The sequence below is a fragment of the Lagopus muta genome, chromosome 4 (assembly GCF_023343835.1).
Source record: "Lagopus muta isolate bLagMut1 chromosome 4, bLagMut1 primary, whole genome shotgun sequence".
NCBI classification, from domain to species: Eukaryota; Metazoa; Chordata; class Aves; order Galliformes; family Phasianidae; genus Lagopus; species Lagopus muta.
The window spans coordinates 18,798,311-18,812,922 of record NC_064436.1 but is presented as its reverse complement, the minus strand read 5'-3'; the positions used below and the strand labels follow the sequence as shown (position 1 = coordinate 18,812,922).

General features: G+C 36.6%; 1 protein-coding gene across 4 annotated transcripts in view; it reads left to right on the top strand.

Annotated features, from left to right (window-relative positions):
• The window catches only part of SGMS2 (sphingomyelin synthase 2), a 34,786-nt gene extending 21,966 nt beyond the window's left edge, over positions 1–12,820 (top strand). For all 4 annotated transcript variants that reach the window (XM_048942082.1, XM_048942085.1, XM_048942081.1 and 1 more), the window contains exons 2-6: positions 560–1,221; positions 1,974–2,091; positions 2,927–3,080; positions 5,584–5,750; positions 6,555–12,820. In XM_048942082.1, coding sequence (XP_048798039.1) covers positions 767–1,221; positions 1,974–2,091; positions 2,927–3,080; positions 5,584–5,750; positions 6,555–6,758 — 1,098 coding nt within the window. In that variant the 5' untranslated portion in view covers positions 560–766 and the 3' untranslated portion in view covers positions 6,759–12,820. The remainder of the gene's footprint in view (positions 1–559; positions 1,222–1,973; positions 2,092–2,926; positions 3,081–5,583; positions 5,751–6,554) is intronic.
• Positions 12,821–14,612: the final 1,792 nt, after the last annotated feature.

The following is a 14,612-nucleotide window of genomic DNA, read 5'->3' as shown; positions in this document are numbered from 1 at the left end:
CAGCTTTGAAGATGCACTGGGACTCTTCTGGTTGAAATAGTTATTCGGGGTCCCAGGAGACTTAGTGGAGCTATCCATTGAGTGAATTTTGTAGCTAATCGATCTTAAATACAGTAGTGCACTTCTGTTTTAGTTCATCTGAACTAACGTTTACTGATCTATATGGGTAAACCAAGGTATAATATAGAGTGAATCTGTAATCCAAAAGGAGTAATTTTTGTTTAAAAAAAAAAAAAAAAAAAGCTTTTGAGTAATAACATTCAATATTTTTGCAAGAACAGATTCGCTTTAATTCTAACCAGTGAGTGGTGTTAATGAAAACGTGTTCATATTGTCTACTCAGAAAAAAGCCTGAATTCATATTAGTGCCTAAACCAATCATATATCAAATTACTTGATAGGAATTGTTTTGAATTACTTGATAGTAACCACCTTTCTTTAGTTTTCTTTTGACTGCATATGTGAAGCGATACAAATAAACATTTCTAAGATTTGTTGACTATCACATTAATTGTTCTGAAGGTTCTCAATATGTTTCTTTTTTTTCTTCTGTTTGCAGGTAGTAGAGCTATAAGGGGGGGGGGAAGACTTGTCTCCACAACTTGCTTTACACTATCTTTTGGCACAATGGACACTTTGTAAGAGTTTTGCCAGTAATCAAAAATCATCTAGGAACAGGAACATTGGACTTCAAGGAGTAAGAGGCTTTAAGGAGCTCCTCAGAATCAGTCGCTTACAAAACCTGGTTTAACCCTGCAGCCTGGGAATGAATACTATCGAGACCGCAAAACTTGAAGACCATATGGAGGGTCAAAACAATGACTCTGCTAATGGATACACACGCCCTACTCTCTCAGTCAACGAGGAGAACAAAAATGGCAATAACAAACCGAAGGGCTTGTCGAATGGCTTGCGAAAATCTGCAAAGAAATATCCTGATTACATCCAGATTGCTATGCCTGCTGAATCCAGGAACAAATTTCCTCTGGAATGGTGGAAAACAGGCATTGCCTTTGTCTATGCTCTCTTCAACTTGATTTTAACAACTGTCATGATCACTGTGGTCCATGAGAGAGTACCTCCAAAAGAGCGGAGCCCTCCCTTGCCTGACAAATTTTTTGATTATATTGATCGTGTGACGTGGGCTTTTTCTGTATCAGAAATAAATGGAATGATACTAGTCGGACTGTGGATATTCCAATGGTTATTTCTTAGATATAAGTAAGTAGCTGTTTTTACCTGCTGTGTGCTTGCCAAACATTGCTTTCTCACATTGGATTTGGGTAAAAGAAATCTGTGGTGGAATCTGTAGCAATATTATAGAATAGAGCTGGCAGAAAATTGGCGGAGGGATGACTTAATTAGAAAATGTTTCAGTGTCCACGTTGGATACAGAGATATGGGTGTTTCCTGTTAGTTCTGTAGTGTCTCACGATTTGAATTTGACACCTACATATGCTAGTCAAATTTACTTTGGAATTGAGTTTTCTAGAGTGTGATCATTGAAATTATGATGTTTAAAGAGAGAAAATCATGGTGATGTGGGTTTTTTTTTTTTTTTAATCTGAGGAGAAAGCCATTATTTCCTACAGCTAAACTAGAAGCTTTTTCCATTGTCGTCATTTGCTTAAGCTATAGATATTATGAACATATGTTTGACTTTAACATGTGAGATGAAGAAAGGTCACTGAGTCAAGGAATATGGTACCTGATATCACACCTAAATTTGTTAGGTATAGTAGGATCCCTATGGTATTTTAATTTTTTAATATAGTAAAAATCAAGACTGAAACAGAAAAAAGATTTCTTAGTATTTGACATTTAGAGAATGGAGTAGGAGATAGAGCTGCTCTGAAATCCTAGTGACTTAACTATCTAAACTAGATAAACTAGTGAAACTAGAGCTTCCTAACTGCTATATATATCATGTGTGTGACCTTTGAATTGAATCTTTTTTTCCCCTTCACTTTCAGATCAATTGTGGGACGCAGGTTTTTTTTTATAATAGGAACTTTGTACCTGTACCGCTGCATTACTATGTATGTTACCACCTTACCTGTGCCTGGAATGCATTTTCAGTGCGCGCCAAAGGTAGGAGCCTTTGCTGCTTAATTCTTATCTTAATCTTTACCTGAGTCCTTAAGGCTCATTAGAGCAATTACTAAAGCAGATATTTCAGAGACCTTGGGAAGGATCTCATCAGTCCTGAGGTGTAGCATCATGCCTGTTCCATTTGATTATTTCCAGGTGGGACAACTTGACTTAACTCTTTCATCTGCTGCGTTTCTTATGATTCTCTATCTGAAGATGCTTAATTTACATTTCACTGTTGTAGAGCTCCTCAAATGTTTCTCTCCAATAGCTTGCAAAATTACTTTGCCTGTACTGTGCCTTATCAAGGGGTGGGAAGGGTAGAGACAGGGAAAGCTTATATGCCCTTCCAGCAAAAATATTTTGCTGCCATTAAAAGAAGAGGGTTTAATCGAAATCTGAAAGACTTGGTAGTTCTCTTGGATTTTTTTTTTTTTTTTTTTTTGTCCACACGAGTATTTTCTTTCTGATTCTGAACGACCTGATTATCCCTTTTAGCTTTGTTGTCCTCAGAGTTGCCCTTAGGTGGCTAGGTGATACTGAATGTTTGCCTAACTTTTTTTTTTTTAAAAAAAAAAGCAGAACTGATGGCAATTATTCAGATTTAGAGCAGGGTTTTTTTTTGTGTGTGTGTGTGTGTGTGTGTGTGTGTAAGTACTGAAGTAGTTGCTTCATTAGTAATTCTAAACTTAGTAAATTGAAAATGGGGGTGGGAGGGGAATAAAGATATTTGTGTCGCTTTCTTCCCAACTCCACATATTGCTGAGGAAGAAGTTTATTCAAGTTACTTACTTTGTATCATAACTTTTCTTGTGTTCTTTTTCTGGTGGTCTAGTTGAATGGAGATTCTCAGGCAAAGGTGCAGAGGATCCTGCGACTGATATCTGGTGGTGGTCTATCCATAACTGGATCTCACATCTTGTGTGGAGACTTCCTGTTCAGTGGTCACACTGTAGTACTGACACTGATCTACCTGTTCATCAAAGAGTGTAAGTTATGGCATATTTAAATAAATTCTCATTGTTTGCATCTGTTGTACTAAAAAGCACGTGATAAAAGTGCATGTAAAACTGTTGCCTTCTAGAGTTTATCAGTCAACTGTACACAAACTGCACACTTACATGTGTGAAAACAAATTGTGACTTTGCAGAGTGAAAATGGAACATGAGTGTAATAAGGCAGTATGGGCTTTAAGGGCTTAATTTGACGAAGACATTTGACTTGCAGCTTTATAAAAAGTGATTTTTTTTTTTTTTTCTTTTAAGCAGGCTAGCATTTCATTGTTCATTGACAGGATATTCGAATTTTGGCTCAAAACACGGTAGTTAAATATGCAAGCTAACCTTATTGAATGCTGGCTGGCTGCTGTGCTGGGGGTTTGAATGGTATTTTTGTGGCTTGATTACATGGTCACTGCACACTTGTACTACATCCAGAAGCAGTGTTCGTTCTTTAAGTGTACAGTAAGTTAATTATATCAAGCAGTGGAAAGCTGAAGGTTTGTTTTTTTTGGTTTTTTTTTTTTTTTACTCCTTGGATGGCTTCTGCTAGAGTCTCTTCTTACACCTTTCCACTTGATAAGGGTTTGGCAAACACACAGGAGACATAATTGGGGTTACGACTTCCCTTATTCTTGTGTAGTATTGTGAGATATGGAGAGTGTGAGGAATTATCTTTGCACACACAGCATTGATTCTAGTTGTAGAGAACTGAGCACCTACTACTGAGTCTGATCTATGGTAAGCTGTACTTCTGTCCTAGGAGCTTGACTGCTTATAAATGCAGTAGTGAAGAGTTTCCTCTCCAATTTACATGTTACAAACTGCAATCTTTTCTTACTGTCATGCTCCAACCTGTGCAGATGCTAGCTTGGATGATAGTAAAATGTCATTTTTACTGAAATATGATTAGCTAGCATCAGTTGAATTCTGTACTTTATTAAAATGCTGAGGGAGAGACGTTGCAGTATAATACAATATATTTGGCTATAAAAAAGCATAAATTAAGAAAAATACCTAAAAATACTAGTTTTAATATTGCAATCTTGAAATCTGTGGATTCAAGATGGTTCTTAAACAGTAGTTTAAGATAATAATCAAACTAATCAATTAGGCTTTCAAGTGAATGTTACTGGATGAATGGCATATGGAACTCGTTAAAAATATCAGAACAGTATTGAGAAAATAGCCTAAGAATTGACCTGTTTTCTACTTTGTTTTATGGATGTAATTGGAGCTGCATGCTGTTCCAATATGCTTGAGTGCAAGGAAGAATGCAGATGACTCAGTATTTAGGGTATAATTACTAGCTTTTATCGTAACAGGTTGGAAGACCAGTATCATGTGTCTTTGAAATGACCTCTGACTGCTGCCTCATTGCTAAGGATGTTTATCTGTGTAGTTGTCCTCTATAACTCGTGTTTGGTACATGCAGATGCATGAGAGATGCATAGCTTTCCTTATTTCTGTTTCCTGTATAATTAGCAAAACATCTGCTGAGTAGGATCTTAAGAAACAGATATGCTCTGAACTGCATTTTACTTACTGCATTTGTTTAAATTGCATATTTTTTTTGACATGATGCGTGTCAGCAAAAGATGCATTAAGTTTTTATTTCTAGTTCAGTTTGGGACTTTTTTTTTCTCCATTCTTCCTTCCATCCTTTGCTCCTTCACTTTTTTTAAGTCACTGAGTTTAGCTTTGTAATGTTTAGAGGGATCTGAGAACTTAGTATTGTTGGCACATGCACAGAAGCAAATTCCTTCTGTAGGCACTGTTTTGCACAGGACTATCGAAGTGCTGCTGGATAAGTTTCAGATCAGTAGCTAGTCTGCTAGTATTGCGTAAAATTCAAGGCTGCCATTGGACCTCAAGGGGAGGGTTGACAAAACTTACTACTGTGAGTGAAATGGAGCCTGTTAGGTTCTCAGAAGTTATGAGTGGTCACTGAAGCACAAGATATTTTCCAATGGGTAGGGAAAGGAAGGGGCAGTTTGGCCATTAAGTGGCTTAAGTGCGTTTTGAAAAATAGCTTGTTTCACTTATGCTTTCATTAAAAGTTAACTTTGCATACTGTGCTTCTCCATACGGTGTATTCTTTCAGAGTAGATATCTCAGTAAAGTAGCTAAAACTAAGAGTTAAAGTAAGGATGTATTTTTAATTTCCCTTTTTAATCTGATATCTCTGCACAGTTTACCTTGATTCTAGATATTTGACTTGAATATACGTTACTTGAAGTACAGAAGACAGAAACAGGACTAGAATCAAAGTAGGCAAACAAAATAAGAGTGTTTTTCTACGCTTTGTGGGAAAGGGAGATGAAGCTAACTAGAGAACAAGTGATAGTGCATCTATTCATCCCCCGTCTGTGTTGTATGCTTTACTACTCAATAGTCTTTAATCATCTCTTCTCATTTTTCAGTTTACCCACTGAATTGCTGTAGTAATATGTATGTTTGCTTTTGTTCTCCCTTCATCTCCCTATTATTACAGATTCACCACGTCATTTCTGGTGGTATCACTTAATTTGCTGGCTGATGAGTGCTGCTGGCATAATTTGTATCCTTGTTGCTCATGAACATTACACTGTAGATGTCATCATTGCTTACTATATCACTACACGACTCTTCTGGTGGTACCACTCAATGGCTAATGAAAAGGTGAGTGGCAAATATGTTCAGAATCAATGTATGCCGTGCATTTGTTAATTCTACCCTGAGGCCAAAGTGAACTCTTAACTTTGAAGGAAAAATAGAGAATCTGTATCGAAGTTTAAATAAATTGGGCAAGGAGTTTGATTTTTACTGTGATTTAAGTAAATATTTCATGCTCTAAGATATTCTTTTTGATCTGTAACTGTTGGTTTTTAAAAAGTGTTCTTGATATTCAGACATAATGAAATTCCAAGAACAAAATGGTTTTTATGTTATTGCAGTTGTGGATATGCAGTATAGCGCTTGATCATCTAAGCTTATGATAAACATTTCTTACCAATCTAAAATAGCTAGACCATAATTCCCATAGCAGCTCTACTGTAAGCATCACTAGAAGGTGCATTTTTATAACCTTTTCAAGTAGGAATGTAGAATATCAGTTCTGAAGCCTTGTAATCTATTTTTCAACTATTAGTCATCAATGAAAACGTGACATGCTTGAAAGGATGCTCACTCAAAAAAGACTTGGGTGCTTTGTCTCCCTAAGCTACGTAGGGTTAGAGTTGCCCTTTGTGTTAAAGATGCTGAGTTTGCAGTACATGCTTGTATCATGATGCATGTCTTACCTGAGTATTCACTGATTTTTTCAGAATAAATGCAGTGTATTCACATGTGTTTCTGCAAGGCAATGTGTCTTTGCAGATATGTACTCTAATGTAGATTTTTTTTGTTGCTGCTGTAGAACACAATAATTAATTAAACTTCTTGTCTCTGTGTCCTTTTCTTCCTTACCTGCTTCTGCCCATACAGACTCTAAAGGTTTCTTCGCAGACAAATTTTCTCTCTCGAGCTTGGTGGTATCCAATATTTTATTTCTTTGAGAAGAACGTGCAAGGATCTGTTCCTTGCAGCTTCTCCTGGCCAATATCGTGGCCTCCCAGCTGCTTCAAATCTTCATGCAAAAAGTATTCACGGGTTCAGAAAATGGGAGAAGACAATGAAAAATCTACCTGAAGAAAAGAAAAGCATCTGCTCTGTTTTTTACCAAAATATTAATGCTGTAACCAAAGTTCTCAAGAGGACTATATTGTAACTGAAGAAGTGGACCAAACGGCTGTGCAATTGATTGGAAATAAATTGTAGACATATATATTGCCATTTCATATTATTTTCTTGTGATCACATGGTGCAGTGTGATGTGCTAATAGAATGCACTGCTGATGGGATTTTTCATTACAGAATATGGAGCAGGACTTTGCTTTACAAATGAGATAGAGGTGCCAAAGACCTTATTAACACTTTGGTTGCTAACTATCACTTGTCCCCAGAAGCACCCAAAAATCTCATCCTTAGAGTTCTGGAGTGTAAGGGCCAAAACATGCTAAAATTTAGAAGCATGATATCCATGTATTGAAGTATACAAAAGAACACACAGTTGTGGGAAAGTGGTTTGTTGCATTATCCTTGCTAATGAAGGTAAGACCTCTGTGTGACAAGACAGCTTGGAAGCAAGTCTTGACTTCTTTTTTTACATTCTGTGGGTATGGCTATCTTATGACCCTGAAATACTGCTACCACTACCTTCAATATATTGTATGATGTACCAATTTTTACATTTTTATTAGTATTTTATATTTAAACTGTTGTGCTACCTGATGACTTTGCAAATTAGGAATAGCTGCTAACATCAGAGCTCAAGGAGCCTAGAACTTTATTTTTTAAAAAGGGCACAGTTTCCAAGTCTAAATCTTTAACTGCAGTTTGGCCTTGCATCTGTAGCTATACAGTGACTGTTGGTGTATGTATATGCATACGCACACAGAAACACATGCTGATGTGTAGGAAGACATGTTAAACAAAACTACTTAACTGAAAAAGAGTGCTCATACTGTTCTTAATTCAGGCAGAAGTCCCATTGATCTCACCTGCTTGAGAGACCAGATCTGGAATGGGGCTGTATTTAAAATAAACTTTTAGTAGCTATTTCCTGTTGAAACTACATAGCAAGTTTGCTTGGGGGCCGTAGTTCTGCATTTAATTTGGTTTTTCTACCTTTTGATGCATTTTTGTGATTTAAGTTAAAAAAAAAAAAAAAAAAAAGGCCAAGGCAAATGCCTACAACAGAAGCATTTCTTCAGTTAATATGTAAAACCATTTGGGATTGCATTTCACTGTGGTATAACTCCAAGTGCAAATTCTTTTTTTTTTTTTTTTGTCCTGGTTTCAGTTCAATTAGGATGGTTATATATGCATGTTGGCTGAGAATGTGAGAAACTACCAGTGTAAACATGTAACACAGATGCCAATTAACAACTACCTGGTTCTTGTTGTTTTTCATTGCTTTCTATTGTTGAGAAAGCAAACTAGAAAACTAACATACTATCTTTACCAGTTCATTTCCGCAGTTAATTGTTTTTTTCCCAAGTCTTCAAGTTAAGCCTGATAGCAGAGCAAAAGCTGCATTAAGAGTTGAAATTATACTGGTAAAAAGGAAATAGTGTTTATTTTAAAAGTGTCTTGAATTGAGTGACAAGTATGAACATAGTTTATGAGAACTTGTTTTTAAAATAGGGCAGTTAAAGTATTAAAATGCAATACAGATTATTCAAATATATATTTTGTTTTAGTTAAGGGGATCAATAACTAAGTTGTACATTAAAATGTTAATGTTCTTCTCAAATTTTTGTGCATTATCAAAGTACAATACAATAAAAAACATGTTCCTTACAGTACATCCTTGGTAAAAACTTAGCTAAGAAAGACATTCTGCTCATGTTTGTTTGTTTGTTTTTATTTTAAATAAGATGCTCACAGTTTTCAAATATGCCTTGGGAATTTGTGTATGTAAACATGGCTGTGTTTTTGCTTGCTTCTGGCAGAACTTGAGTAACTAAAAGGCTGGTATCAAAACACTTCTATCAGAGTACAAATGAATTAGTTCAATGAGAGACTATAAATTTCACAAGATGGTGTTATATCGGTGTAACTTCACAGGGCATGACATTTTCTGAAGCTGAATACTGGCTTTGATATCTTAAATGTGTTCAACTTAAGACAGCCTAGAAGTCATGAATGGATTTCACTGCTGTTACCTGTGCCTTGAAAATAACGTGAGGTAAAGCATTCCTGTAAGGAGCTTAAGCAGTGGTATTCATCTGGTGGCTGAATAAGAAGTACTTGAGTAGTGTAGATAACTAATTGCACAGCCACTGCTGTGGGATTTCGGTAATGTATCTGCCAACTAGGATTTCTTCATGCAGGCTTAGATGGGTTTTCCTGTTGCAATGAGGGAAAACGTGGAAGAAGAAAAACGGAACAAAGTAAAATTTTGCTTTTGTCGGTAAGCGTGAGCTTTTCATTCTGCTGCTGAGTTTGATAGAAACTTCTGTTGTAATGCAGAAGAGAAGTAAATGACAACCCTAGCTCAAAGTACTTGATTCCTGTTCTAGCTCAGTTTCACCTTAGGTGCTTGACTTCACTGCACTGTATCAAATGCCTCCAAAAGGGTGTGTGCTTACTTTACAATTAAAAAAAAATTCCTCTAATATCTTCATAGCTTTAAATTGTTCTTGCAAACATAGTGCAGATGTGCTTGAAGACTTTTTATGCCTATGTATATATGGTGATGAAGTAGGGTAAGTAATTACTTGATAGTGCTTAAGGCTGTAGTAGTCTATCCAATACAAAACAACTGGTAAATAAAAGTTATTTTAAGAACTTGGAGATCATCACATATAGATTCTGTGAAGCAGAAAATAAGATTTCCTCTCAGGAGGGAAAAGGATTGCAGTGAGTGAAAACAGAAGAAGATTTGGATTATCTTAATGTACCAGACGCTTGACTATAAGCCTGTTCTGGGCTGTGAAGGCCCACTGTTCTTTGTTATGTCTTTGTAAGTATCTTTCCTGGAGTTATGATGATCTCTTACAGATGTCACGAGCTGCAGCTGTACTGTGACTAAATAAAATGTTCCTTCTCTCTACTGAAGAGCATCTACATGTTGAACTATGTAGGCACTTTAAAAACGAAACAAAAAGCTACAGTTGTGCTTCTGTCATATCACTATGATTTGAATGCTGTTGGGTGCTCTGCATTTACGAATCAAACTTCTGAGAATGCTTAACTTAAAAACCAGGATTTCTTAAATTCAAATACCGAGCTGGGATTTAAAAGGTTAACTCCAGTGTATCAAGAAATGAGCTGCTATCTGGAAGTGCTGCAGATGCTGATTTCCAAGAGAAAGCGCCAGCCAGAAATGATGAGCACACTTGGAAGCACTTTAACCTGACATTTCTGTGTGCTTAGCGCTCCCATGTGGACGCATATGTTAATCATTGTTAGTCATTCTCCGTTGCTGTTTTCTTGGAAAGATAGCTGCAGCTGGGGTATAACAAAAAGCTGTGCTAAGCATTGCTATGAACTCTAGCATCGGTTTTCCTCCTTCCTCCCCAGCCCCACTTTTTTTTTTTTTTTTTAAGAGGGGAGGGAAAGACTTTAAAACGTTGGAAACCTTCACATAATTGAGAAACAAAGCTCTATTAGTAAAGACTGAACTAAGAGGGTATCTTAGGACACGAGGGAGAATTCTTTTAAGAGGATTTGGAGTAATCTCATTATCTGTTTCTTAAATCTGAATCTGTTCAAACTTTCACCCATTGTTAGTGTCTGGCTAGACAATTTATCCTGCAAAAGTCTGGTACCAGACCAAATCCCTTGTCCTGTTTCATTAGACATGAAGTATGATTTATGATTCTGAGATTAGATTCATTCATTTTCAGTGCAAGGTGAAGTCTTCCGTTTCAGCTTGTGGGAAGGTTCCTTCAAGCTTTTTCTTACTAAAACTATCTTAAAGATGCAGAAGGTATAATCTTAAATACTTGCTCAGTATATTAGACGTTGTGAGCAAATGCTTGGAACTGGTTTTCACTACTGGGTGACTTCAGAGGCGTAGAGCTCTGTGCTCGTCTTTATTTTCCTTAGTGTTTTGAACTCAGCTAGGAGTCTCCTACAGATGCACAACACTAAAATGATCTGCGAGAGTAAACATTTCTTGTGTTCTAGACCAGGCACTAAAACTATTGTGATTAAAGTTCAGTTTTTGGAGGGGGGAGAAAAAGAAGAACTTTGAAGAAAGTTACTTCTGCTGACCATTATTCCAAATGGCTGTCACCACTTAAGAATACTTTTAAAATATCTCTGTGTGCCTCTGAAGTAATTTTGCTTGTACATTAAGCTTCTTCTGTTACTTTATGATGCTTTCCAGTGCAAGGTGTGATAGTGCCAAGATGCTGAGAATGAGTGCCAGTGAAAAAAGAGAAAACTTAGGAAAAGGACTGAAAAGGGGAACTGCTGTAAAGACAGTTCTCATTCAACACTGTGTCTGAGCTGGTGTTACTTCAAGCATGTGAGCTGCGCTAGAAGTGAATGTGCCTGCATATTTTAGACTCAGAGGATAGCAGGAACGCTGAGAATACAATGGGGAATTTTATCTCCCTGCTTACTTGTAATTGCACTGGTGAATTTTATGTGTATGGCGTTTAAGCAGAAGTTTGAAACTTCAACACATCTTGCACCTTGGGTAGAGTGTCAGGGCTTCTTTATTTCTGGTGTCATTATTTTTAGTTGGTTTTACATTCCAATTTTCATAGTTTGTGGCCATTCAAAATGGTGCTTAAGTGTAGCGTAGGCTGCCTTGTGCTTCTGTCTTCTGCTTCTGTTGCTTTCTAAGTACCTTGATGCTGAGTAACGTAATAGACATTTTAAGAAGGCTCCAAAATTAACAATAAAGCCAAAAGATATTGTTGTCAGACACACCTGCACTACTTGAAATTACTTCCAGGTGCAAAACCTAACATCCTAGGGAGTGCTTGTTTCTTTGCGTCAGAAATCACTTGCATTGAGAAATTCTTGCTCTGTGAATGTTTTATGGATATATAGATATATTTTTTAGTGTTCTGACTTAAGACAGCATGTTTCAGGTATGATAAAGATGAGGTCTGGTTGTTTTGTTGAGATCAGGGTTGCAGCCAGAAGCCTGAAAGCAAGAGAAATAGTTTGCTGATGGCTGCATTTCTTGCTGTTTCCATGTGACTTTGAGGAGAACTCCAGAGGCTTAAGCAGGGCATTCCTTTCAACTGGAGTGTGGTTTTCATTCTCATCAATCAGCAGCTTTTCTGGCATCATTTTTTCCGAGGTTGAATTCCAGCTTTAAATGTTAATTGGAGCTATGCATCCAACCTGAGAAAAAAAACGGTGCCAGGAAAACTGTTGCCTGCTTAAATAGCTGAAGGTGGTAAAACAAGAATGCTGTGGTTCGTGCATGCTAAGGAGCTAAAGTATGGCCTCTTTCTTTTTTCCTTGCAGTTTTGGAGTTCAGTTCTGCAAACGGTGTACAGTGTAACACTTTAACAAATGGTACAACTTGAGGCCTCGTGTGCTGTAGTTTTTACTGATAGTTGCCAGCTGGAGCTCCTTTTCTTGTGATTTATTCACAATTAGCAAGAGTTGGCTCTTAAACTGTAAAATGTTGAGAACGTTATGATGCTTCCTAGCACGTCAACTATTTTTTGTTAAGTAGATGACAACTCAGTGTTGTAGTTTGCTGTACACCATGAGATTCTGGTGTTGTGATTTGTAAGACATTGCAATCTATGTTCACTGTATATTAAAAAAAAAAAAAATTGCACTGGCTGTAATTTAAAAAAAAAAGCAATAATGTAAGCAGCTTATAGCTTATATCATAAAAAGTGCTATCTGTCATGATCACTCGCATTGTTGACCATGAATTTGGTGAAAATGTCAAAGAAATTTGTTCTGTGCGGTTTGCTCACTTGGCACGAAGAAGTTGAAACTTTATGGTCAGTGTGTGTACTAAAGAAATGAGATTCTTGGGACTATTTACATGACCACATTCATCTTAAAAAAAAAAAATATATATATATATATATATATCAGAAAAGATGTCCATCTATGGTGCTAATAATCTAAAAATTATCAAGAGCTGGTATTCTCTTATTGCCCGTGAACACTAAGCTGAGCTGTTTTGACACCTTTTTCAATAAAGCAATTTCTCTATATTTTAAGCTTGTTCTAAATGCTTTTTATAAAAATATGACCCTTTTCTATTTATTTTGTATGAAACCTACAAAAAATTGTTGTAAATGTTTTAAATGCAGGAAGAAGGCAGGAGTGTGTAGGGTAGAGGTTGGTCTGAGATTGAATTTTCATAAGTGCTTAGCACAGCTATCCTTTGGAAACTTGATGTAAGATGTAAAGGATGTGGTATCTATGATTAAGGCATAGACTTGGTACTTTTTTTAAATGTTCTCTGGCTTCATCAGCATTGTTGAAACCTTGAAGACAGAAAATTGTGTGAGGAAATGGTCATTACTCTCTATTGTAGATGCGACTTCTGCTGAAATTTTTGAAAAACAATCTTGTGAAGGAAGGCAATGATGTAGCCTTATCTGAAGAGCAGAAGTGGAATTTGAAAGTGAAAGTCTGATGTGATTGTCAAGGCTATTTGTAGTAGGATATTATGAGTCAATGTGAAAGCCTTAATTAAGATTATTATTGAGATTATGGCAGATAAGTTCTTATTGGTTTACGGCTTCATAAGCAAGCTTTTAAGATGAGAAATTCCTTGTGCCTTCTGGAGGTTTTTTCCCCCCTCTTTAGTTATGGTTTCATGTTGCATACAATAAAGGTCAGTGCACTTCCTAATCATTCTAAATTGAGTCTTTAGGCAGCAGTATCTACATTTTCTCTCTCCAAGAGAAATGAAAGCCTACGTTTCTTGCTAAAGGCTCCTTTTTGACTGACAGTTGTGAAAGTGCTGATGCCTTTAAATTAGGCTATAGTATAGTTCCCAACTTTGAAATAAGTGTGATCCAGTAGTGAGAAAGTATGAAATCTTCCACTTCTGCACTCTTGAAAGTGCAGATGGGGCGTCATGTATAGGTATGTGAGTGAGCAGTCTGTATGGGCAAGTGTGCCACCTGAGACACTGCTGCTCTCTTGTAAGGTTGCACCTGTTGTATACTGAAAAAGTTCTTCCAAACCATTTACTTTTGTTACTTCAATAAACAAACAGGCGTCTCAAAGATTTGTTCTACAGAACTTGTCTATGCAAAGACTATTCCAGGACTAGTTTGCTTCTGTTTCCAATGAAATTACTCTGATCATCCAGTGAAGATGGAAAATCTAGTACAATAGTCTGTATTGTGCCTCACTAATTGATTTAATAGCAAGAAATTGGGAAGAACCGAAGGGAGAGAATGAAGTCATCTCTAATAGTTTTAAGCCATGGTGAAATATAACTTTATTTGAATTAGTAGTTGCCTCAGACAAAACTATCTTTTTCTGTTATTTAAAAAGCGCAATATAAGTAGAAATAATAGTACAAATAATAGCAGAAATAAATGGCTGCATGTATAAATGCCCTGCAAAAATGAAGCTTTTGTGAGCACATGGCAGGTACTGACTAGTGGGTGACCAAGTGCGGATTTTCTGTGTTAGCATCTGCTATGAGTTACGGAACTATGCTTGTCAGTCTACTAATGCTACTCAGAGAACTTTGGAGCATCTTCAATGTACTTGATGGGTTGTGGGTGTGTGGTTTTTTTTGGGTTTTTTTGTTTTTTTTTTTTCAAACAAAGTGCCTGTTGAAATAAAAATCTAAAAGTTGCCTATAAACTGAAATACACAAATGCAGCCCATTGCTGAGGAAAATGAATGTTAACGACTGCTTAGAATAACCAGTCAACAGTCTAAGTGTTTGTGATAGGATTCAAAGGCTGTCAAAATTTGAGATAAATGTTATATTGCTTTGAAGACTTGACTCTCTTTAAATTTCCAGTTCTCTTGCTT